Source organism: Acinonyx jubatus, chromosome B4 (assembly GCF_027475565.1).
Source record: "Acinonyx jubatus isolate Ajub_Pintada_27869175 chromosome B4, VMU_Ajub_asm_v1.0, whole genome shotgun sequence".
NCBI classification, from domain to species: domain Eukaryota; kingdom Metazoa; phylum Chordata; class Mammalia; order Carnivora; family Felidae; genus Acinonyx; species Acinonyx jubatus.
In genome coordinates this window covers 102,218,874-102,245,893 of record NC_069387.1, presented here as the reverse complement: position 1 = coordinate 102,245,893, position 27,020 = coordinate 102,218,874, and the positions used below count along the sequence as shown (strand labels likewise).

The window sequence follows — 27,020 nt, the reverse complement described above, 5'->3', positions numbered from 1 at the left end:
AGTCACAGGAATTAATCAATTTTTATTCATACATTTTAGTTACTTACCATATCCCTAATTAATTCTAAATCATACATCACAGTTTCTAAGCAGCCATTTGTACACATATATTAATGTAATCACAGAGCAAATTCATAAATTATACATTGTATGGAAGGCTCATGAAAGTGTACGATTATATAAAAAATCAATTTCTAAGTCAATAACAAGAAAAAAGATCTTGTAGAAAATCTGAAAATTGAAATGAAAAGTATTTCTTTGGCCAAAGCTTAACATGCCTTCAAATGCTATCAGGTTTTCACATGGCCACTCTTGTGGACATGCCCCCATCCATTTAATATGTAAATAGTAGGAAATTCATGACTGTGCCAAACACATTGAATTTTCCTTTTTCTTTCCTAAGAGTTATAATAACCCACAAAGTACTTGCCTTTTTCTCCCTGGTGATTTAACATTAATTTGATATCACTTTAAGAAAGGTCCGTGGGGAGTGCCTGGGTGGCTTAGTCGATTGAGCATCTCGACTCTTGATTTCGGCTCAGGTCATGTGGGGATTGAGCCCCACATCAGGCTCTGCTGCTGAGCATGGAGCCTGCTTAAGATTCTCTAACTCTCTCTCTCTCTCTCTCTCTCTCTCTCTCTCTCTCTCTCTCTCCCTCTGCCCCTCTCCCCCACTCATACTCCTTCTCTCTCTCTCTCTCAAAAAAAGCTGCAAATATTAAACCTGAGTATCACTTTGCAGTTACTCACCACATCATACAAGTTTGAAAGTAATGAATTGATTCCTTCTATGCAACTGAATAAAAATTTGAAGGAAATTTTGTTAGTAGCTGACATCTGCATCACCTAGGATGAATTTCTTCTATAAAGTACAAAACTCCCTACCTGACTGGCTACCTATCCACCTCTCCACATGTATGTATTTCTGTACTTTAATTGGACACAACATCAAATTCTGTAAAATCAGATGGGAGGGGATAGAATCAGTCATTATTAGTAGAAATCCACTATGTTTTCCACAGTACTGAGCAGCTCTTCAAACCTGATTAAAATGATGGCACACTGACATAATGCTGCTATTAATTTTCTCTAAACAAGACATTAAAGAAAAAATTGCAAATTCACATGAAACTCAGTACCCACCAGGGAACTCCTATGTGTGTTTTTCAGGTGTCAGTAAGCTTTTCGTAAGCCTGGATGCACTAACTACATACATCTGCACAAGCTATTATATATAAAGATATTAACAAGAAAAAAAGAATCATAATTTTATGTATTAATATGCTGATTTCCTTCAGTAGGCTTTGGCATAGTCACCTATAATGGGGGAAAAACAATATTTTTCTGCAAGCACTTGCATGAGGTCACTGTGTTGGAAACAACCCCTCATATTGACCAGGAAAAGGAAAGGAAAATCATCTTAAAGTTGATAAGATATTTTCCTCTTCCTACCTAGGAGAGTAACAGTTAGAATTTTCCTGGTGAATAAGGGGATGCATCAATCCTATAAATACTCTTCCTTGCAGAAACAATAAGTCTTCACTTGTTTTTGTATATTTCTACATATGGCACTGCTCTTTCTCTGAATTCAGTCTTATCATTTTTATTTCCTAAATAGTTACAAATCTGAATTTAGGTAAGAAGTTTTTCCCTTAGCAAATAAAACTAGAGAGAATAGAAACTCTTTCTGATTTTCACTGTATTTAAGGAAAATGTATTCCACTCTGATCATTCATTTTATATTTTGTATTACCAAAGATATGGAAAACATGTTTTTCCAAAGACCAATATCCAAGAAGATAATATAAAAAGTATCATTTATCAGAATCAAAGAGTTCTAAAATATCAAACAATGAACTTCAGTTTTAGTCACTCACTTGATTTTCTAGACTCTTATTATTTTTAAAATCAGGCTTAATCTTTGCAAAGAAAATTTATTTAAAAATTGTTTTCATTCAAATTTGATACTCTGCCCCAGTTACTCAGAAGATAAAAATTCTGAAAACATTAATCTAAAAGGGTTGATGTAATTTGCTAAACTAAGTAGAACTGAACTAAAATATTTACATACAGGGGTGCCTGGGTGAATCAGTCGGTTAAGTGTCTGACTTGATATCAGCTGAGGTCATGATCTCATGGTTCGTGGGTCAAGCCCCGAGTTGACAATGTAGAACATGCTTGGGATTCTCCATCTCCCTCTCTCTCTACCCCTCCCTCACTCACACTCTCTCTTTCTCAAAAATAAATACACTTTTAAAAAATTGCTTTAAAATATGTACATAAAAAGGCCACAAGGTTCTCATAGCTCAGTTACTTTTTGTGAGTCAAATGGAAAACCCAACAAAACCTCTATACTCAGTGAAGGGGAAAACAGGTTCCAGTTAATTTCCTTACTTTCACATATATACACAAATATGCCTAAAAAGAAGCAGCATAGGGGCGCCTGGGTGGCTGAGTCAGTGAAATGTCAACTCTTGAGTTCAGTCAGCTCAGATCATGATCTCACGCAGTTTGTGATTTCAAGCCCCATGATGGGCTCTGTGCTGACAGCACATAGCCTGATTGGGATTCTCTGTCTCCTTCTCTCTCTGTCCTTCTCCCACTCGTTCTCTCTCACTCTCTCTCAAATAGATAAATAAATAAACTTAAAAAAAAAAGAAAGCAGCAGAAAGGTTTTTTTCTTTTTTTAAATTGTATTAAATTTCATGTTACATCCTGTTAATATGACAATTTGTTTCCCAGGGATCACTTAGTGGGAGGAAAATAGAGAATAAACAAAATAAGTAAGTAAATAAATTACACATATAATGATCAATGTTTTGGAGAAAGATGCATTTAATTTTATAGAACACAAGAAGGGAGCCAGAGAACCACAGAAAATCTTATGAGAGAAACACTGCTTTAAGAAAAGTACTCTGGGAACACTGTGCCAGCCCTACAGCAAAGCAGAGGGAACAGAGATGAGTGATGAGGACAATTTAAATCGGGGCAGATGATAATGCAGCTGCCACAGCTCAAAGGCAATGGGAGCGCTGAGGTGGTATGAATCCAACAGACACTTCAAAGGAAAATCTGAGATTTAGTCACTTATTGGATACAGGCAAAACAAAGAGGAGGAGAAGCAAGCAAGATCTTCAATACTCTATACCTAGAGACCAGGAAAATGGCGTCATTGATATCGTTTACAGAGACATTTTCAACAAAAGGATAACCAAAGAATTGCTTATTTCTACTGAAGCCAGAACCACCTAAGTCCTGAGTTTATGCTTAACGGTAATAGCTCAGGGTCTCCTCCAATCCTTGCAGTGTTTTCGAACACTTCTGCAATATTTCTGTACATGTTTGGAAAATGCTCACCAGTTTGCCACCAGTGGTCTAGGACAGGTACTCTGAAGACCTTTTTGGACCATTCCAGGGTCTCCACATCACATCGTTCTCCAGCCACAAACAACGTTTTGAACCTGAATATCAGAGGGAGCATGAATTCAAATTACTCCTTGAAAATAAATCTAAATAATTTCATCCTCATTCTTTAAAACATTCTAGAGTCCAACCACATTAATTCCATCAAGGAAAACAACCTATTATCACTATATCATATTATAGAATGGTGAGAAGGATTATTTGTTTTGACCCAAATGTAGCCAAATGGACATCGCAACATTGAAGAAAGGTGCTTCCAAAGAATTTACAACTACAGCTTCTCAGTTTGGAGAAGAGCAATTGAGTTGATCTTTGTACTGCATCTGTCATATTCATCTAATGATCGAAGATGAAAACCTTTTTCCTCCTTGACATTATGTCTGCTAATTTTAGCTCCATGTTTGATTGCTGTATTCTATTTAAGTCTATACACAAAAATATACTCTTGAATATCAGCTAAGGCAACAAACAAGCTCATAAATATGATGTGCTTGTTCATTTTGGTGAGTTCCTTTGATAAAAATTACTCTGATTTCAAATACATATTTACCCTATTCCAAGGACATACATAGGAAAAACAGGTTATTTAAAAGTAAATACCATTGTGACCTTTCTGGTCAAAAAGACTCTTATCAAAAGGAATACAAGGTTATTAAAGAGAGCACTATGCCACAGAATAGAAAGGATGAAATAGATAAATGGAATTGGGTTGACACTTTCGGTGGTTCATTAAAAGAATGATTGTTTTTCTTTTATTCTCAATGTTTCCGTGGTCTATCAAAAAAAATGTATGTATGAAGAGTTAATTCATTGTCATCAAAGTAAAAATCAATCAAAGAAATAAAAACCTGCCTACCCATTCTAAACAATATAATATTAGCCACAGGAGATTTCTTACAGTTCCCTTATCATCTCATGAAGATTCATGGAGATGCAGATACTCCCACACCTATGCTCCATCAATATACATTTCCCCTCTTGGTTATAAGCATATACATCATTTTATACTTATTTGTTTCTTGTCTATTTCCCACAGTGGACCATGAGCTCCTTAAGAGCATTTATCTTCATGACGTCAATACCCATAAAAGAATATCTGGGACTTTTAGGTACTTGAACGTTTCTAGAAGCTCAGGAAGATGAAGTAGAGAGGTGGGGTATACGTAAAACTTATGTCAGCTTGACTCATTCTTCTAAGTAAAAGAGGAAGCATGCTGTTTTGTTAGAGCATGGAAATAGACAATAGGAAAGTGACTTGAAGAGAGAAAATTTCTGGCTATTTTAGGAAATTTTTAATGAATAACATAAAAGCAAAAGAAGTGAAGAGCAGCCACTTGGCTTTCTTTCACTGATTCAATTAGTAGGTCTAGGAGGCCAAGTGGAGACAACACAAACTGCGTGTAGTACAGAAATAACGGGTGGCAAGTCACGCTAAAATTGCTGTCTGGCAAATCTAGAGCAGGTGTGAGAAATAGGGAAGCAAAGTAGGAATAATCGTGATGGAGAAAGATATCAGGAAAAATAATATAAAGACAGAGAGATGTAATTTCAAATTTCAGATCACCCATTACTAGTCTTTGTTAAGAAACCATTTAAATAATGTGGATCAATCATTGTGGTGAGTCACCTCTCAAAGTATGCAAGGCTGCTAGGTGATAATTTCAATCTTTAAGAGCACTCAAGGGAAACAGAGAAGGGATGAAAGTAGGAAAGCAAAAAGGGAGAATAATAAAAGACAGAGACTAGAAAAGAATAAATTAGACTTTCTGACTATATATATTATGTGTATATATATATTTACATAATATATATATGTATGTTTGCAACCTGAGATAAAATTTAGATAATTAAATGTATATTCATTATAACATGCTTAACATTAAAATGTGGACACCAAATATGACCTCATCTGGCAAAAGAGATATAGCACAATAAAACAAATATTAAAACATTAAATTATTAAAACTAGGTTAAAATATTAAAAAAAAGATTAGGGGCGCCTGGGTGGCTCAGTCGGTTAAGCGTCCGACTTCAGCTCAGGTCATGATCTCATGGTCCGTGAGTTTGAGCCCCGCGTTTGGCTCTGGGCTGACGGCTCAGAGCCTGGAGCCTGCTTCCGATTCTGTGTCTCCCTCTGTCTCTGCCCCTCCCCCATTCATGCTCTGTCTCTCTCTGTCTCAAAAATAAATAAACGTTAAAAAAAAATTTTAAAAGAAGATTAGTGTAAAGTTTTAAAGTTTAAAATGAAGTCAATACATTTGTGTTTTTAGATGCCAGGTAAAAACAAGACAAAAATTTAAATATAAAGGCCCATATTGTTGATAATCCTATGACTCAAAAATGTGAACTTATTTTAATTACATTTTCTTTAAACAGATTCCTAATATTTTAGAAAAAGTCTGTGATTACAACCATTATGCACATAGATAATTTGTATTAAAATTTATAAATGATATGTTTGGGTGATTCCAACAGTTTAGGCAAAGAACAATAAAAAGGAAGAGTTTTACAGATATCAGAGGCCATATTTCCATCATCTATCAAGTCACAGATTACTCCAAAGAGCTCTAGATTGTTCAGATGGTCAGATGTTCAATTTATATGTGAAACTGCAGATCTAGAATTATATATATTTTTGAAAACATGGGGTAAAATATTGTCAATTAAAAATATTAACACATAATACAAAATAATTTTTGGCTAATTAAAGGGCAACCGACATCTTGATATCACCACCATTTTTGCAAGTTTTAATTTATTTTTTTGACTTTTTTTCCCCAGTCAAGTAAATTACAATTAATCTAATTAATTGGTTATAATGATAAACTATTAACTAGTATTGAGTTTTTATCTGATGACAAATTTCCACATTATATATTTTAAAGCTTAGTATTTATTATTGTGGTTTTGCAGTACAATTCTATCACTTATTTTTCTTAGAATTTAATTACATTTTTATCATTATGGTAGCAATATTCATGCTGGCACTAATAAGCCATATATAAAGATGAAATTCCATAATGAGTAGTAAAGGTGATATCTGGCTTTTCTGCATGTCAGTCTCTTCCATTTCCAAAAAAGTCATTTATTATTTACTAAAACAGAGGAAAAATTGCAAGATGATTGGTGATTTAGAAAAATGTTAAAGTAGTATAGATTAATTCCTTTCCCTAAATACACTAAAAACTATCAATCTACTTTTTTTATTAAAATTCCTCAAACTGCCCCAAAGTTATTACTTTTGTCAATTACAGACTCCTAATTGTATAATATTATTGAACATTAACATACTGTATACAAAGATTTATGAATAGAATATGACAAAATTAAGTCTTGTAATAAATACTTAATCAAATATTATTAACTCCTGGAGCACCTGGATGGCTCAGTCAGTTAAGCATCTGACTTTTGATTTTGGCTCAGGTCATGATTTCAGGGTTGTGGGATCAAGCCCCGCATCAGGCCCCACGTTGGGCTCTTTGCTGAGAGCACAGAGCTTGCTTAGGATTCCTTCTCTCTCTGCCCCTGCCCTCTCATTCTCTCTCTCTCTCTCTCTCTCAAAAAATAAACTTTAAAAAAGCTTATTTAATGGAGCGCCTGGGTGGCTCAGTCAGTTGAGCATCCGGCTTTGGCCCAGGTCATGATCTCATGGTTCAGGAGTTCGAGCCCCGCATCACGCTCTGTGTTGACAGCTCAGAGTCTGGAGCCTGCTTCAGATTCTGTGTCTCTCTCTCTCTCTGCCCCTCCCCCATTCATGTTCTATCTCTCTTTCTCAAAAATAAATAAACATTAAAAAATTTTTTAAAAAAGCTTATTTAATATATATATTATTAACTCTCAATTCCTCATAGTAAATAAAACCATTCAATGTGATATGATATTTCTATAACCAAGATGATTACTGAAATAAAAAAAACAGCATAAATCTATAATTATAAAGATAAATTGTAAGATAATTTGAAGATAAACTCATGCCTTAAGTCAGTCTTATTTTTTAAAGGACATTTTGTGGCTTATAATAAAAAAGAATAGTAACATCACTTAATAAACTTCTCATTAATGACCTTGCAAATATTTTATTGATAATATGAAAAGACAAATACCTCAAAATGAAAATATTTAAACAATTTTTCCTTGAAAATGCATTTTATAAAGATTAATATTAGCCACTCTCATAGTAACTTGGATTCTCTGGAATCCAAATTTACCTAAGTTTATTACATAGGTCTTCTATCTACCTATAACTACACTGTATAATATGGAAGCTCTAAGCTACATGTGGCTATTTAAATTTTAAATTAGTTAAAATTTAAAAAAAATATATCAATGTCATGATAGGATTATCCTCTTGTCAAGAGTTCAATAGTCACATGCAACTTCTATCTACCATATTGCAGAGCTCAGTTTTATTGTATAGTGCTGTCATAGATTTTGATAGACTAATAAATATATGGGTAATATTCTGATGATAGTAACACAGGGAAAGATGAATTTACTTCCAAGCATATACTACCAAAAACTTAAACAAAATTATAACATACAATATCTAGAGTAGAAAAAACCAGTAGGGGGATAGAATTAATGGAAATGAAACCTGTCTACTTTTCCCCAATTCTGTGTAAAATGGAGTACAATTCAACACTCAAATGAAGCTGAAAATTAAGCCAAGAGAAAGAGAAAAACAATAATATTGTCAAATTAATTTTAGTCCAAAATAAAAAGGAAGCTGCCCAAAAATGGATAAAAGCTAAAGATAAATTCTGATGAAGAATTTTCAGGTAATAAATTAAGAACAGAAGAAAACTAAAGTGAATATTTCTTTCAAGCTCCATAAACTACCAAACAAGTGAAAAGTATTCTTCACTTGTGCCAAAAGAAGTTAAATAAAAATAGATCATTTCAGCAATGCCTCGTCAACTTCTAGTCTACAGAATATCATTACTTTTGCCACCAGTGTCCCTGAGGTTATCTCCATTTTTTCTTCATGCTATTTTCCTCCACTTGCTCCCCACTAGAATTCAGTTTCAAAATGTTACAGACACTAGCGTTAGTATTACACATGCATTTGTCACTCTGTCAAGGACCTACTAGCATTTTGTCCACCAGGCTCTCTCTCAAGCACAACCAGAAAAGCTAAACAGAATGTAAAATAGAAACATCTCTTTCAGGTATCAGAGAACTACAAAGACAATCAGCACTGGAAGCATTAACATCCCAAGGAAAAAAATGTATAGAAACGTCTTACACTGACTTGCCGTTTTTCCCCCTTTGGAATATCTGCCCAAGCAACTAGTGGTTGAAAAACTGAGAAACTGAACAAAAACTGTGACTGAGAGGCTTAGAAAATGAACAGCAATTCCTGCCACCACAATTTCTTGGCGGGGGGGGGGGGGGGGGGGAGGGGGAACAAACCAACCTGGAACTCAAGACTCCTAATGGAAAAGAAGGAGTAGAGGGTTGTAAAACACTCAAGTTTCCATTGGAATGCCTGAAGATTTACATCCTAACAATAGAGATAAACTGGAAAGAAACTTGCCTTCTTAAATACTGAAGTACAGCTGCAAATCAGCTAAAACCCGAACTGGATCAAAGTGATCTTCCCTTATGTTAACAGCCTGCCAAAATAAGAATTACTCTGTAGGACCTTAACAACTCCAGAGTGTCAAAGTAGCTATATAATTTTTAACATATGATGATCATTAAGATAGAAGGCCATGTGACCAACATGCAAAATAGAGTCATCAGAAAAAAAATCACAAAGATTCACAGATAGTCTTGTTATTAGACATAGACTTCGCAATAACTCTGAATATGTCCATGAAATATTTGTATAAATTATCAAAGAACTAGAAATTATAATAAAGCATCAAATAAATATCTCTGAACTAAAAATACAAAAGTACAAACTTAGAGAAGTTTAGATCTAAAGAAAGTTTATATACAACTGAAAACAAGATTGAAAACCCAAAATGTAAGTTAAGAGAAAATAACCAATCTGCAACTGAAAAGAATAAAGGAGAAAAAACATAGAGTTTATGAGATATGGGTAATAGGGTAAAACGTTCTAACAAATGCCATTAAAGTATCAATGCCTAAGAAGGGAAAATAGAAGCAATATTTGAAGAGATAATGGATAAAAGAGTTTCTAAAAATAATGAAAGCTATCAAGTTACAAATTTAAGAAGCAATTTGAATGAAATGAAATTGAATCCATAATTTATGGGAGGATGGGTGAAATAGAGGATCAAGAGTACACTTATCATGATGAGCACTGAGAAATACATAGAATTGTTGAATCATTCTATTGTACACCTGAAATGAATATAACACTGTGTGTTAATTATACTTCAATGGAAAAAATAAAAAAAGAAAATTTCTTGAAACAAACCTAAAAAAAGATGTCTTTCATGCAATAAACAAAACAGCATTAATGCGATAAATTAAAATAATAATAACCTTAATAAATTAAGAGATATACTATAATTATGAACTAGAAGTCTCAATATTAACTTGCCAGTTTTTAACATAGAAATCTATAAATTCAAAATAATCCCAAACAAAATTCTAGCAGTTCTATCTGTGTGTGTGTGTGTGTGTGTGTGTGTGTGTGTGTGTGTGTGTATAAACAGGCTGATACTAAAATCTGTATGGAAATACAATGGAGCAGATTAAAGAGCAAAGAACAAGGTGATGTACTGCTGTTACTACTACTACTACTAGATATCAAGACCTGTTATAAATCTATAATGACAAAGACACTGTGAGAGTAGCACAAATATAGGCAAATAGGCCAATCAATGAAACAGAATTAAAGCAAGAAACAGAAAGGACTTATGAACACTTCTATGACAAAGTGGTATGCAGAGCCATGGGAAAGTATGGCCATTTAAATAAATGGAACTTGATTAATTGGATACATATAAAGAAAAAAAAACAAGTTTGACCCCTTACTTCATGCCATACACAAAAATCAAACCAGTAAGATTATGTGAAAGGTAAAACAATAAAGCTTCTAGAAAATGATATAGAAGAGGGGTACCTGCATGGCTGTCAGTTAAGCGTCCAAATCTTGATTTTGACTCAGGTCAAGATCTTACGTTCATCAAACTATACACACATATTTTATCAATGTAAATGTCCTAATTTGGTATTGTACTACAGTTACGGAAGATGAAACCATGGGAGAAACTTGGTGAAGGGTACATAGGCCATCCTTGTACTATCTTTGAAATCTGTGAATTACAATTATTTTGAAATAAAAAAAATTTTTTAAAAAGATCTCTTGTTCATGAGATGGAGCCCCACACTGGGCTTGGAGCCTACTTGAAATTTTCTTTCTCCCTCTCTGTCCCTCCCCCATATGCGCTCATTCTCTCTCTCTCTCTCCCTCGCTCTCTCAATCAAAAAAAAAAATAACATAGAAGAATAACTTCTGATCTTCAAATAAATAACATGTATTAAATAGGATTTTAAAAAGCACTAGCCATAGAGAAAAAATATTGATGAAAAGGCACATCTCTTCATCAAAAGTCACCGCTAAGATAGTGAGAGAAATTCAAATCACAAGGCAAAGATTATTTGTAATACATATAGTCAGTAAAAAAAAAAAAAACTGGATTAAAAGTATATGAAAAGTCCCACAAATCAACAAGAAAAAGAAAACTGAAATGTGCCAAAGATTTGGATAAACATTTCACAAAACAGAATCTTCAAATGGCTGATGAAATATGAAAAAGCAATAAGCTTTAAAATACAATAAACAAGAGATGTAATATTTTTCTATGTTGTATAAATTATTAAGATTTTACTTCTTGGGGTGCCTGGGTGGCTCAGTCAGTTAAGTGTCCAACTCTTGATTTCGGTTCATGACTTGATCCCAGGGTCATGGGATCGAGCCCTGTGTTGGGTCTCTGTGGTGTACACAGAGAATGCTTAAGAGTCTCTCTCTCTCTCTCTCTCTCTCTCTCTCTCTCTCTCTCTGTCTCTCTCTCTCTCTCTCTCTCTCTCTGTGTGTGTGTCTGCCCTTCTTCCCCACTCACACACACTCTCTCTCTAAAATAATAAACAAACAAATACATAAATACATAAAAAAATAAATAAATTTTTACTTCTTCACATAATGGCTTTAAATTATTTACTTTCTGATTCAACTACCATGGTGATAACTGGCAACTAAGTTTTTTAAAAGATTCAACAATGCAAGCTGGATATTTGGATGGCTCATCAGCAATCCACCACCAACCCAAAGACAGGCAACATATGGTCACTGTCATTCTGAGATTCGGAAGACCACATATTTGGAGCAGTGAGTCAAATGTAGGAGATCTCTGAAAGCTTTTAAAAAAGGATTGATAACTCTGAGATTTTCTCATTTGTTTACATTTTAATAGTCGTCGTCACTGAAGTAGGAAAGTTATTTGTTTAGGCGCTGCCAGCTCTGTTAGACCAAATGAAGAGAGGTACAAAGCATGTACACATACATACCCTCGCCCACCTCTCCTTCTATGAAGGCACACCTATAGTATGACATCCTCGATTTACCAAGGTGTTTCAGAGATTTCATGTCAAATGAGCACATAAAGAAAATGGGAAGAATTTTTCGTTATGAGATTTTTAACTTCCTTGAGAAACAGGACAAGAGTAGATGATAATATAATGGACTTATTATGTACATACTGCCCAGTTATGGGATAATTCTCAGTTTTATCATTCTGCCATATTTATTTCACTTAGAAAATAAAATAGTATTGATTTTATTGAATTCTCCCCAAACCCTACTTAACTCTTAGTTCTCTTCACCATCCCACTAGCCACCTAGTCTCAGTAACTAGCATTACTCAGAGGTTTTCATTTCCTGCATTAATTTTTTTTTGCCTATTGTGTATCCCTAAACAAGACAATATGGTTTTTCATAATTTTTCAAATTTCTCTTGCTATGTGTAAGAGAAAAATAATCATTTTTCACTTGCTTTTTAAACTCAGCATTATGTGTTTGAGATTTATCCATGCTAATATTGAAGTTCTGGTCAATTTCCACTTCTGAATATCCTGTTGAATTAATACACCACAATACATAATCTATTTTCTACTATGTTTTTACTACACATGTACTTACTTATATTTTGCTTTGTTTTGAAACAAACCTGCTATAAACCTTCAAATGCATGGTTTATTGTTCACATTTCCGAGAGTTTCTCATTCTCATCCCTCCATATTAATAAAGCTTGATCATGGGACATCTTGAGTGCATAAATATCTATTACTACATATTTCCACTTTATTCTCTCCATAGTAGTGTAAAAACAGTTCTGCTGCTTTATATCCTTGCAAGCAAGTGTCAGGCATTTTAACTTTTGTCTATGTGATGGGAATAAAATGCCATTTCTCTTTTTCTTAGTGAGATTAAAGATCTTTTAATGTTTTGGACTACTCTTGTCTTCTCCATGAACTGACTGTCCATATCCTTTGCCCATTCGTCTATTGGATGGTGTGTTTTCTTATTGATTTGTAGAAGCTCTTTATATCCTCTACACTAATTGCTTAATGGTTATACATGCTGCAAATATCTTCTCTGAGTGAATCATTCATCATTTAACTTTGTTTATTCTTTTAGTGGGCGATTTTTCATTTTAATGTAGTAAATTTCATCAATATTTTCCTTAATGATTTGTGGTTTACACTTTAAAAGGTCATTCCCTACTAAAAATATATTAAAAGATTTTTTCATTTTCTTCTGAAAGTATTAAGTCTTTGCTTTACAATTTTAGAGCCTTGAATCCAGCTGAAATGTATTTTTGTGTATCGTATATGGTAGGGAACTCATTTTTTTCTACATATACAGCCAGCTGTTCCAGCACCAATTTATCTAAGGGTCTATCCTTCTTCCACTCGTTTGTTAAACCACGTCCTCTATAAATCAGGTTTCCATAGCAATGTGATCCGTTGTTCAATTTTATTAGTCTTGTTTGTTGATCCCTGCTTCTATACTTGTGTCTTAAGTAGAAGAAAAAGAGATTCTTTGTTGTTATTTTTATCTCTTGCTCCCTCTCCTATGTTCGCCTTCTCTGTTCAATAAGTTTGTGGGTGATGTAGCTATCCCCCAACGATCCGATGCCACAATGATGATCCAGAATTCTTAATACACAGTGATACTCAGGATATCATAGATCCAATTCTAGGACAGCAGGTGGGCAGTTTAGTTCAGTCTACAGCTGCTGGGCTATTCTCTGTTTCATTCAGACCTCTGTACCAAAGCTTGCTATAAGTCCTACTCCCAGAAAACAACCTCTAACCATCATTATCAATCTCCTTTCATGAGTGAAGGGTAACACTGCACCGCAAGTTCAATTGGGGGGAAAAAAGGGCTGCATCGGAGCATGAGGTACTGTGATACCTTGAATGGAATTACCAGAACTGAATTTTTTCTAACTTTATTAAGATTGAACTAGGAGAAGAATGTGGGAAAATAAATCAACATGACATGATGAAAAAGAGCAGTAAATTAGAAAGCAGACAATAATAATAGCTATGACAGTCTACGTTAAGAACTGTTCCAAGTGCTTTGCGTGGATCATATAGCTTTTATTTTATTATATTCTTGTGCTATTACTATATTTATATTCTGGAAGGAGGAGCAGGGGGAGAAGGGAGGGAGAAGAGAGGAGGAGAGAAGGGAAGGAGGGCAAAAAGAGAACAAATCAACAACAAAAAGAACAGAGGCGCTATGTAACATTGTTGAGGTCGTACAACCAGTACATGGTAGACTTAAGCTAAGTGAGTCTAACTCCAGAGTAAGAATCTTAACTATATGACACTGCACTGCCTAGTCACAGCTTTGCTGCAGGGAGCTTTGCAATTCTGGGAACATTATTTCACCTTCACCTCTTTGTGACAAAGTTTTCTCAATTGTGAAATGAGGTAACTATCCTAGATGACTTCTAATCTGTTTTTCTAACTTCTACTCGTCTATGATAAAATGAATTTATAGTTCTGCTTAGTACCCTGTTTCAGAGCATCTTTTGAAATTTGCTTTGGGAGTGAAAATTTCTGGCAGATCTCCACATTTATTTTATGTGTTGATTTTTTAAATATTTATTTATTTATTTAGAGAGGGGGAGGGGCAGAAGGTGAGCAAGCAAGAGAGAAAGAGAGAGAGAGAGACAGAGAGACAGAGAATCCCAAGCAGGCTCCACTGAAGCTGATGTGGGGCTTGAGGCCACAAACTGTTAGATCATGACCTGAGCTAGTATCAATCAGACACTCAACCAACCCCAGCCACCCAGGCACCCCTCCAAATTTACTTGTTTAAAAAAAAAAACGTTCATTTATTTTTGAGAGGGAGAGTGTGTGTGTGAGCAGGGGAGGGGCAGAGACAGGGGGACAGAGGATCCAAAGTAGGCTCTGTGCTGACCACAAACAGCCCAGTGTGGGGCTCAAACTCACAAAACTAGAGACAATGACCTGAGCCAAAGTCAGAAGCTTAACCAACTGAGCCACCTAGCCCCCTCCCCCAAATTTACTTTAAAACAATATTTAATGAGATTTGTGATACATTTTAAAAATACAATTGCATCATTTGGAATGTCCTGTAAGAGAAGAGAGAGGCTAAGTTCTGCAGATATATCACGAGCCTGCAGTCATAATACCTAGTGAGCGTCAGTGCAGTAAATAAGTATGAAAAGTCTTAAACATAAATAAAAAAATTAAAGATACAGTTGTGTGAAAAGACTTGAGTCCTGGTCTTTATTCTGTCTCTAACCCAAACTTAACTTTTTTGGACTTCGGTTTCCCTGTTTTTAAAATCAGAGAGTTAGATTTTTGACGTCCCTTCTGTTTCTAACAGTTCCTTAGTTCACAAGGGAGGATCCATTAAAGTTCAGTGAAGGTATTATCTGAATTGACTCGGGGGACCTGGGTGGCTCCATCGGTGAGGCGTCCGACTTCAGCTCAGAACGTGATCTCACAGTTTGTGGTTTCGAGCCCCATGTCGGGCTCTGTGCTGACAGCTCAGAGCCTGGAGCCTGCTTCAGATTTTGTGTCTCCCTCTCTCTCTCTGCCCCTCCCCTGCTCATTCTCTCTCTTGCTGTCAAAAGTAAACATTAAAAAAAAAAAAGGAATGTGGGCCCTTGTCAGATTGCCTGAGTTAATTTCTTTCTAAAGGTTTCTTAAACTTTCTGGTCCTAATATTACTCATTCGTAAAATGAGGATAATTACAATTCTCCCTTATTGTGGTGACTGAATGAGAGAAACTTAAATTGCTTATACCTGGCACGTAGTTGGTAATCAGTAAATGTTTGAATTTATTAATAGTAATTTGAATAATTGAGGGTGTTTTCACAGTCTGCATCATTAAACATCTATTAAAACCTACGTGCACACCATCCTGAATAACATAGGTGCCTGAAGACAGAAGGGCATCATCAGGGGGGGACTTATTGCAATTTTCCTTACACTAAGATCTCATATGCCATATTAGTATTAGTTTGAAAAAAGGCATTTGGTGCTGTTCAATATTGTATATATCAGGAAAATTGGAAAAGGTTCCCGCCTTCACAGTAATGGATAACCTTCAAAACTCATGTACAAATGCGAAAAGAAGATGGTTTAGCAAATGAGAGACCTTAGCTTCCAGGATACACAACTTCACCCCCTGCAATCAGAATGCATTTGTTAGTAAAGACACAGTGCAAGATACCACAATCACTGTTTCTTCAAAACTCCCTGAAACTGTCTAAGACATAGAGACTATACACAGCCTACGACGTTAATACCAAAATCTACTTTTCTATCCTTTTGGCTGCAATGGAGGAAACAAAATTGAAATGTAGTAAATGAAGGAACAAATAGAGGGTGAGTGGAAATATTACAATGGAAGGTTCATTTTATGAACACTTTTATTTTAATAAGTATATTGTTTAGGTTACAGGTGCAATTTTATGTAAATCCAGACCTGAGTTTTCATAAAATAAAAAAAAAAAATAGGACAAGAATGAAAAACAAAGTCACTGACTGCCCACACTGAGAGCTTCTTCCTTACACCTGCAGGGTATGATATCTATTTTAACTCCTTCTTTGGGTTATAACAACATACAATTCATAACATTTGGTGCTTAACTTAAAAATTTCGAAACAATAATTCAAACCCGTTTTTTCTGGCTTGAAGAAATTACAAAATCCTTCTTTTAGTTTATGATAGCAGTGACCAATTTCAAAGAGGTTCAATAAGAATTGATGTTGGAAACTGCCTTGCAGATACAAATTGCTATAATTATCTTCAAATATACATATCATTAAACTAAAATGGATGTCAATAAACCAACAAAAAATATTTAAACTATTCAGAGCATACTATTATGAAACAACAGAAAAATAATTTCCTTCACTCTTTCAACAACAGTAATTTGGACTATAATTTTCACGTTTTATCTGTACATATGAAATCGAATAATATTTTCCCTCTATTTACACTATTATTCTATTTTCAAAGGATCGTTAGATGCTATTATACATGTACAAATGCATGTTAAGTCATGGTCTGCATTTTACTTTAAGGGAAATACAAGAAAAACAGTTTAAAAAAAGAGAAATATTTTGGTAAGATCTGAACTGAAATAAACACAATACGGTATTAAAAATATTCCCGGGTATAGTTAAAATTCTAACTAATTCAAAGCTATGTTTAGAACAGTCATTCTTAATAACATGCAGAATCTTTTGGCTCTTTCCATCGAGGTATCGCAGTGCCAAAAAAATGTATAATGTTCAGTTATTCATTCTGATGGCAGTTTTTAATGTAATTTGCCCCGCGCATCCCAAGTTCACCTTGTCAGAGAGTACCGCTTCCCCAAGGCTGCCCCAGGGTCCTGTTGACGGATGGCTCTAATTGCAGTCGGCGCTGTAAACAAGGCAGCTACTCCATGCTCCGCGAGCACACGGAAATAAGCGCCAGCATCTGGTGTTCCCACAGGCTTTCCCTGCGATGAGATTCATTTAAAATGTCACCGGGTAAAATGTCTCCTACTTCACTGACAGTTCAATGCTTATACACTTAACACAGCAATGTTAATAAAATGGGGTTCTCGACAGATCTGAGTTTTAAAATGTCCCCATACTCTACAATAAATACATAAAAAAACAAACGCACGCCCAGGCTTCAGAGGGGCCATTTGCTCCCTTACATCATCCTAAAAGCTTTTCAAATTGCACTGTTTTCCTTTCTCAAGTTTTGAACGATAAAGGATAGGGTGTATATATCACATTCAAATTAATAACATAAAACAGCCTTCTGTTTTCCAAGAAATTCAAGACATTGTTTTGTGTGGTAGGACTAAAGGAGAAATATGATTGCTACGAATTTCTAACTTTGATGCTTTTTTTTTCATAATCACTTCTAAAAGTGACAATAACAATTCTCTAAATTTTTGAGAACAGAGAAAAATATGGAATCACAGTAATTTCTGCATAATAACCTTTACAATTAAATGCCTCACTCCAAGGAAAGCAACTTCTATGACTTAAAAATTCAGTAAGGTATCTCCAGATGTATGCTTTCCATAGCTTCAAAATGACATTTCACATGTGCAGTGAAAACTCTATGAATAAAAATCTAACAATTTTTATACAATACGTAATCAAAGGGACACAAAGCATTTTTATTACTGATGTTTCCACAAAGTGGAAAATGAGCATAGTGTAAATCAGTGATTCTGCAAAACTTCTGTTACATAAAATCTATGTTGGCCCAGCCATATCCCCTCATTCCTCAATCCATTCTCATCACTGCTACTTTTTCCTTTGATTCTAAGGCAAGGTGCCTGGAATGTTAATATATGTTATATGAAAAAATATGTATTATAGGTATGTAATATATATTTCACAATCAAATCATTTTGGGAGGGGTTGGGTAAGAAAAAGAAAATAGGTTTCTTACTTTGGACCATTACTTGAAGATTTAAAAGTGTTAAAGAAAATCAAGAATTCCCAAAAGAGGAATTACTATATGTAATATTTCATAATCAAATCCTTTTAGAAGGGGTTGGGATAAAAAAAAGGAAAGCAGGTTTCTTATTTTGGACCATTTCTTGGAAAATTCGATGTTAAAGAACATCAGGAATTCCCTAAAGAGAGTTACCATATGTAATATTTCCTAAACTTCTCTGCCCACATCCCCTATATGAACATCTCATAGATCTTATATTCTAGAGAACACACTTGGGAAACACTGATGAGGTAAAAAGAGGAAAGAAGTTGCTAGTAGCACACTTAGTGCTCTCCTCAAACACAGAATAAATGAGTGGATGATAATAAGAGGCCAATCATAGCTGTCTAGTAATTTAGATTCAGTATCTACTTCTGACTGGATCTTTGATAGGGAGTTACTTAGTTTGTACTTTCCTCTTTTTAATGGTTACCCTTAATATTCTTTAAATGTAATTTTATTTTCTTTTTGAAAAATATAACCCCTTTCTTATATTCTGTTGCTTTTTCTCTTGCTCTTTTAATACCAAAGACAGTATTTATTGTAACTAGAAATTTCACTTTTATTATCACAACTATCCCAAACTTTTGATTTCAGTTTATTCCATTACCACCTCATACAGGTCATGAGGTTGATACAGTATGGAAAGCGGCCACATACAATTTGGCAACTCATGTACATAACTTGACTCACACATTTTGAAGCCTTGAGCACATCAGTCTAAAATGAATCAGCAAAGTTATTCTTTTGAAGCAAGTGAGGTAAACATTTGACTTTTATTTTTTCGATCTGTCTTAAGCACTGATCAGTCCCTGGTGTACTAGATTGTGACTTTGGAAATCTGATCTCATCCACATAAAAAGTATTTATTAACTGATCATGTGCAATTGACTTTCCCTATCAATGTTGCCATTTTCTTGCCCATTAAATAAGAATAAATCACTTTTCCAATATTTCCTCGTTAAAAGCATTGAGATAATATTTTACAGTAGTTTGACCTCTACTGAAGAAAGATATTTTACAGCCAATTGAAGTTGAATTTCATTACAATTCCAGTGTCATGGGACAAAGACAATATACCCACAAAAGGGTGATATTAGTGTCATAACAAAATACTATACCATAATGACTTTCACGTATTTTACAATGCCTTCAATTAATTATGTCTAATGATAATGACAGCTTAAACATTAGAAATTAGTTAAAAACTGTACCATATTTTTATAAATAACATAATTGCTGCTGCAATTCTGACCTGCACCAAATAAATTTCCATCAGTATTCTATTTATTGAGAATAAAAATCATGATAACGTAGCATTACTGTTAAAATACTAAAGGAAGTGATGTATAAAACCTCACCATATTCCTTTGTAAGTTAGCTGAGCTCAGAAAGGTTCAGATTTTTCCATTTTATTTTCTATTCTCACAGGATCATTCAATGCTATGATATGTTTTACTATTTTACTATTTTAGAACCACTAATTTAGCTTAGTGGTTTTATGGAAAACTCTTCTCCCCTGGCCTCCTGCACATACACAAGCTTGTGTAAATACACACACGTGCATGCACACACAGGCAATATAATCCCTTTATAGTACTTTGTAAATTTAATCAATAACATGCTAACCACTCTAAGTTACCTGGAGAAAAGGACCCTGATTCCAGAACTTGCATATTCAGTGAGAAGCAACAGCCCAAACAAATGAAAAGTAGGAAGATCCTAAGAATATGGGGATTTTTAACAAACAACATATACACCAAAAACAGTAATGCAGCTAAAAGGTAACAATAACTTAAAAACTCTTCAAAACTCAAATCCATTGATGTAATTTACCCTTTGCTTTTATTTCCTTCCCCCAAACTAAGGGGTAAAGTGTTTATTGTCATCCAGAACACGAAAGCAGAAAGCGATCCCTACAACGGCGAAGTAGAGATTCTAAGCTTTCAGCTATTATAATCGTGAATTTTTAATATCAGAGATTTATAAAACACTAACTGCTAATATTTATAATGCGGTTAGTGATGGTACTAAGCATAGAATCCAAGCAGATAAATACCTTAAGATTAAGTTGCACGTACAAATTTCTACCACTTATGATTCATTGTGTTAGTTTTAAGGAACCATAAATGATAGACCCTGAGCTAGAAAACCAGGTAATATCTCAACTTTTCCCATAATCCCTACTGAGGTTAAGTTTCAGCACAGGAAAGTAGTGAAAGACAGCAACTTAACAAAACGAAGATGAGCTTAAACACTAGACTTAGATCTTTGAGCAAAATAATATTTGTTTTATTAATCCTATGATTTCGGTTTACCCAAGGCTTGGTGTCAGGGCTACGTGCAGTTTCTCAGACTTTGACATACACATTTTTGAGTCAACTGTAGTCTTTGCCTCCTTTTGTGGCTGGATTAGAAACACACCTGGTACCTTTTTGAACGCCGCTTCTGAGAATATCACCAAAGGCATGTTTGCACTGCGGATCTAAAGCGAAGACAGCGACATCCCTTTTAGAAGAGTCCTGAATTTAATTTCAGCAGACAGGTGCAGCAGTGTTGGCTTGTTTATTTTGGAAGCGTGATGAAACTGGCAATAGCATGTGTTGAATTCCTACTATATGCCTTGTGCCTTTACCAAGAGATGAAAGTTTAGGCATGCAACATCTAAACTTGAGACTTATTAAAACATAAGCAGTTCTCCAGGATATAATATTTAGTGAAAGAAAGGTAAAATGCAGAATAGGGCACATATCATTTCTACAATGCCATCTGTATGAAAATAAAGGAGGGGGCATTGCGTATACAATAACGAACCATTATACACATAAGATTGCTTCCAAGTCAGAGAAATTGAACAGCTGGGCACGGGGGACAGTGAGATTTGCACTCTTTACCCTTTTGTGGGTTTTGAAATATGAACCAAATGAGTGTACAAGCTTTTAAAAAATGGGCTTTTTCTTCCCCAAAGTCCCTCTCTCAATATTTCACATTATCTTGTTCCAATTTTGAAAACATTACCGCTGTTTTAAAGCCATACGGGATAACTGCACTATGCCTTAAAACCTTCAGATCTATGATTTTGTGTTACTATAGCAGATTCCTTTTTAAGGAGTAAAAACTTACTTATAAATACAATCTGATAACTAAGAATTTATATCAACTGACTTGGCTGATTGTTTGCTAGAGATTTCCCATAATTCCATGGGCCTCACCTGTAGGGATATGCTGCCACCTAGCTCTCCTTTATCTTATCCATATCACCGGCTAATTTTACTCTAATCCACTGATTGTCAACCCTAAATGTACATGAGAATTGCTTGGGATGCTTTTGAAAGGTACCAGTGTCTGTTCCCCACTCCCAGAGGTTCTGATCTAATTGGCCTTAATTTGGGTCTAGCATTGTTGTTTCACGTGTCCCCTAAGTAATTCTAATCTACAGCCAGGGTTGAGAACCAATGCATAGTCTTTATATATGAGGCATTACCTGAGGCTAGGACATTATCCAGTACCCACCTGTCTGGTTACCTTAGGGGATGAGCCTAGAACTTAAGATTAGCTTTGCTGGGTTTTTTTCCCCCTGTTATTGGGGAAAATTGCTTCATCCTTTGTCTTGTTCTATAAACTAGATTCCAGATTGTACATACATATTAAGATTTATAGGCTGTCACACCCTGAATACACTTATCCTTTTTCCTAAGATGGAAAGAATAGCCCCAGGCCAGCAGCTCCTGTGTTGCCCAGATACTTCTGAAAGCTAAGTTTTAGTTTGAGGGTTTTGTTTTGTTGTATCACTGCTTGAAATGATTATGTCTTAATCTTCTAGATGAAGGGTTTCTGACCAGACTTCAGGGAAGTTTATGACTGTTCTGATTTTTTTTTAATGTGTATATGTTTGTTTTCCTAGGGAGATTAGTCAATATGATCAGATCCTGAAAAGGAGTCCATAACCAAAAGGTTTCTAGGCCTATGAGAGCCTCCCCAACACAAGAATCTCTTCAAAGATTTTCTGTCTAGCTCTGAGGAACAGCTTGGCATCCATATTGGTAAGGAGGAGTTATACTGTTACTATTTGCAGATGACATGATACTATCCATACTTATACACACTCCACCAAAAGACTACTAGTAGTAATAAATGAATTCAGTAAAGTTGTAGGATACATGAGTAATAACTAGAAATAGATGGCATTTCTATACACTAATAACAAAGTAGCAGAAAGAGAAACAAAGAAAACAATTCCATTTACAATGGCACCAAAACCATAAAAGCATAAAAGCCTAAAACCATAAAACTGGAAACCATAAAACAGATGAGAGAAATTGAAGATGCCATGATATATACTTTAAATATCCTACAATTTTGTTCATTATACCTCAATAAAGCTGAAATTAAAAAAAAAAAAAGATCTACGCTCTGGTTCGGTTCTTCTCCTGCCTTCTCCCACATCTCTGAGAGAGTTAACTATCTGGGACCTTGTGATGAGGCTACTACCCTCCAATGAATAAGCCATTGCTTCCACCCCAGTCATAAGAGTCCATCTGTCCCACTAAAAAGATGCTTACTTCTGAAAGTATTAATGCCAAGTAAATGAAGCAGAGCACTGGAATTGGTAATTCTGCAGACCCAGTGCTGAGCTAATTAGGGACTCTGACATATTTACCACTCTCAGCAGTCACTAAGAGCATTTATCACTAGGATAGCTGGTAGCTCATGGCTTCTAACAGGACTGCTTTCGCCTCTGAATTCCTCCATGCTGATGAGCGATCACTACTATCTGTAGAAGAGGGACAAATTAAGGTTTTCTTTACTCATAGTGAGTAGTTAGACTTTGCTATAAGCAGAGAAATTAAATGGCTTCCTGCTTTTATTACGCTAACAGATTTCTGCCCAGGAAGGGAAGTGTGGCTATTCTGTACCTACAATGCAGTTCAACCTGAGGTCGTACAAACCCCAGCTACTCCATACCATCCAATAATTTACCTAAGATAACCTTCAAACATTCTCACATCCCCCCCATGTTTAAAAACAAAACAAACATGCAAACCTTCCTACGGAAGTGCTGTCATAAGGGTGACTAATAAAACCCTAATTCCAAAAACTCTCTTCATCTATTGTCCTAGCAGACCTTTTTCTGAAGCAGTTGGCACTGATGATCCCCCACCTTCTGGAAAACCTCCCTTCCACCTCAGGAGACCGGTTTTCTGGTCCTCCCACTGCCTAATTTTTCATTCTCAGTTTATATAGCTTCCCTTTCTTAATCTTTACCTCTGAGTATTTTAATCACCTTAGGAACTTGAATTATTAACTCTTCTATGTCTCTAATTCTGAACATTTTTCTGAGTTTCCCAATATCATACAAATGTCTGCGTCGTAGGTTTAAAATCAACATTACCAAAACTAAAAATACTCTTTCCTGCTCCACGATAGCTGTAACTCCTACTATGGCAGCTCAGTTGGCAACCACCATCACATTGGCTATCTTAGCTGAAAACATCAGAGTTATTTTCAACTTCTTGAGCTCAATCTTACAATATCCACCTGACACCCTAATATCCTGCCTTTGCCTTTAAAGATCACTGATAACCCGGTTCTGGTCACTAGCTGGTATTATTCAGTAATTTCCCAACTGTTCATCTCTAAATTATGGTCAGAGGGCACTGTTTTTGGAGCCAGAGAACCCTGTTTAAATCCCAATTCTGTCACTCATGTGCCACTGGTAAAATTATTTAATGTCTCTGATCCTTGGTTTCTAGAGCTGTAAATAGGGACTCAAAATATTTATCCTATGGATGTATGGATAGAAATAGTTAAGGCTATGTACATAAAGCGCTTAGTAGAGTTCTTATCAGGCAACACCCAATCAACAGTAGCTATTATTATTACTGGCAGTGTTTCATCCACAAAGCTTTCCCTATCTACTTTAATCCTAAACTTCCCTTAAGAGACCAGTAGACAGATTTTGAGCCTGGTGGGAATGCAATCTGCCATTTTACAAGGTATGTAACCTAAGGCAACTTATTTAATTTCTTTGATCCTTATTTAGTTCTATCATCAGAAAACTGTATCAAAAGAAGTACAAAAATTAAATGTAGACTATTTACCATAGGCAATGGCTCAATGTAATTTCTGGAAAAAAGTTTTATATCTTCTACACTGTGTAAGAAATTTCTTAGGTAGTATCTTGGTTTGTTTGCTTTCTGTCCTTTACATTAATCTTACTTTTTTTTTTTTTTTTAACACAGTGTCAGTGTGTTCAGAGCAAGGAGTGTGTATGATACTTATTCTGTTTCCCTCTCAACCCCTAGAAGATACTGAGCTCACAACAAGCACCAATAAATATTGTTGATGGAGTCATGACAATAGCTGCACTTCCTTATTCCAACATAAAACACAGGCACACAGAGAGAAAAATAAACTCCGGAATAAGTATCTTTGAACAACTAGCCATGTGAGAAATCTAAAAGATGCTGGCATCAGCTTTGCAATCTTTTCCAATTGAGAAGATCAAATTATACAGCCTGAATTAGAGTAATAACTGTGTCATCATTTTTCTCATTCGATACATACATAAAAATACATTGCTGTTATACTAGATTAAAAAAGAAGAAAGAAGGAAATCATTTTCCATTCGATAAGGAGGTAGGACGACTCTGATGAGTGCCTTTGAGGGTACTAGTTAACAACATCACGGCTACTAGTCCTAAAAGGAAGCAACGTATCCCTGTGCTTGGAGGAAGCAAATCTCTGTCCTGAAAACAACTGATAATCAAATTAGAGAAAACAGGTTAACACGTAAAATGCAAAATTCTTGCAAAAAGAAGGTAACTCTATACATGCAAGCAATTACATGTTTAAAATGAAGCCTTGAAGGAGATAAGAATTCAGAAGGTCCACGTGTGGAACATACATCATAGGATGTCTTCACGGAGATTATAGGCCCAGTGCAGTACAGAAGTAGGTGACATGTGCATTGAAGGTGCGCTGTGGATGATCTAACGAATGTTAAATACAAAAATAATTTTAAAATATTTAAAGTAGTATCCTCAATACTCTCAAACATGAGATTTCACATAGGAAAATGGCTACAAGTTTTGATCCATGTATATAAAGTAATAATAATTATGTGTAAAATATGTGTGTGGTCATATTTTACTATACACACACATATTGTGATATTTCTTTGCAGCTTTCAAACTAATTTCATATACATTATCTTATCTGATTCCCATGCAAATACAGGAAAGTTTAGAGCTCATTTTCACACTAATCATTCTATGAAGAAAGAATAGATAGTATCTAAACTCTTCCTTCTTCCTATGAATTCAGGAAAAGAGCACTCAGTAAGAAATTATCAAGCCGAATATTCTGAATTCTTTAAAGATACATATAGCTTATAAACCAGCAATGATAAAGCCCACCAAAAAATAGAAGAGAAAGATTATACATGTTTGGATAATGGTGAGCCATTAAATGTACTGGTTTATTCACAGATGAAAGGCATCAAGGCTACTCTTCTTTCACTCCTGGTTCAACTCTGAAAGGACAGATCCTTGAGGGGACAGATCACTGGATTATTTTCCATATATGCTACTCATTCTTCAAAATCGGTACTAGCAGAATCAACACATCCTTGTGTGCTGATTCCTCTGCCTGGCTCTTAGAAGAAAGTTAATGGGCTCCAAAGGGAGCTGCCTTTAGTGCTCTGATGACTGCTGCAGAGTTAGGAGGATAGACTTTGAAGGAAGAAATGTGGAGCACCTGAATATTCAAGCATTACAATGACTGGATTGCATGGGAATGAACAGTTGGTGTTTATATTGCAGAATTTTATTCTGGCAAAGAACAGATTCATATGTTTGGATAATGACAGTAGCTTATAATATCCAGCATTTATTCTACTATTATAGCCCGGCAACCTTTCTAAGGGCTTTTCATGGATTAACCAATTTAATGATATATGAGAAAAGTACTGTTATGTTTTTGAAAAGTAATATTAATATTGACATTTATAGATGAGAAAACTGAGTCTGAGAGCAGTTAAGCAACTTATCTGAGGCCAAACAAATAATACGTGGAAGTTTCAGGAATCTTACAACGGAAGTCTTAACTGCTATGCTGCCTCTCAAACATTAAAATTTTGGGGGGCACCTGGGTGGCTCAGTCGGTTAAGCATCCGACTTCGGCCCAGGTCATGATCTCATGGTTCATGAGTTCGAGCCCCGCATCAGGCTCTGTGCTGAGAGCTTGGAGCCTGGAGCCTGCTTCAGATTCTGTGTCTCCCTCTCTTTCTGCCCCAACCCCACTCACCTCTGTCTCTCTCTCAAAAATATATAAACATTTAAAAAATGTTTTTTAATTTCACTAATTTAGAATGAAATCTTCAGTAATACATTTGAAGAGTCAGTATCATTCTCTAGGGAAAAAATTGAAATGAATTCCAGAATTAAAATTTAAAACATGTTACCAAATAATATACTTATTCTGGAAAAAAAATTGATTTGGAGAAGATTCACGGAAGTGCAGAATGGGGAGACCATGTGTCAATCCTCTAGTTTCAATGATGAAGAAACGGATTCCCCAAGAGGTTGAATTAACTTGCCTAACGTCATATAGGTAGAT

At 35.2% G+C, this 27,020-nt stretch overlaps 1 protein-coding gene across 2 annotated transcripts in view; it reads right to left on the bottom strand.

Moving 5' to 3' along the window:
• ACSS3 (acyl-CoA synthetase short chain family member 3) overlaps positions 1-27,020 on the bottom strand; it is a 152,094-nt gene that overhangs the window by 43,520 nt on the left and 81,554 nt on the right. For both annotated transcript variants that reach the window (XM_015063671.3, XM_053226541.1), the window contains 2 exons: positions 17,246-17,397; positions 3,358-3,461 (listed from right to left, as the gene is read on the bottom strand). In XM_015063671.3, coding sequence (XP_014919157.2) covers positions 3,358-3,461; positions 17,246-17,397 — 256 coding nt within the window. The remainder of the gene's footprint in view (positions 1-3,357; positions 3,462-17,245; positions 17,398-27,020) is intronic.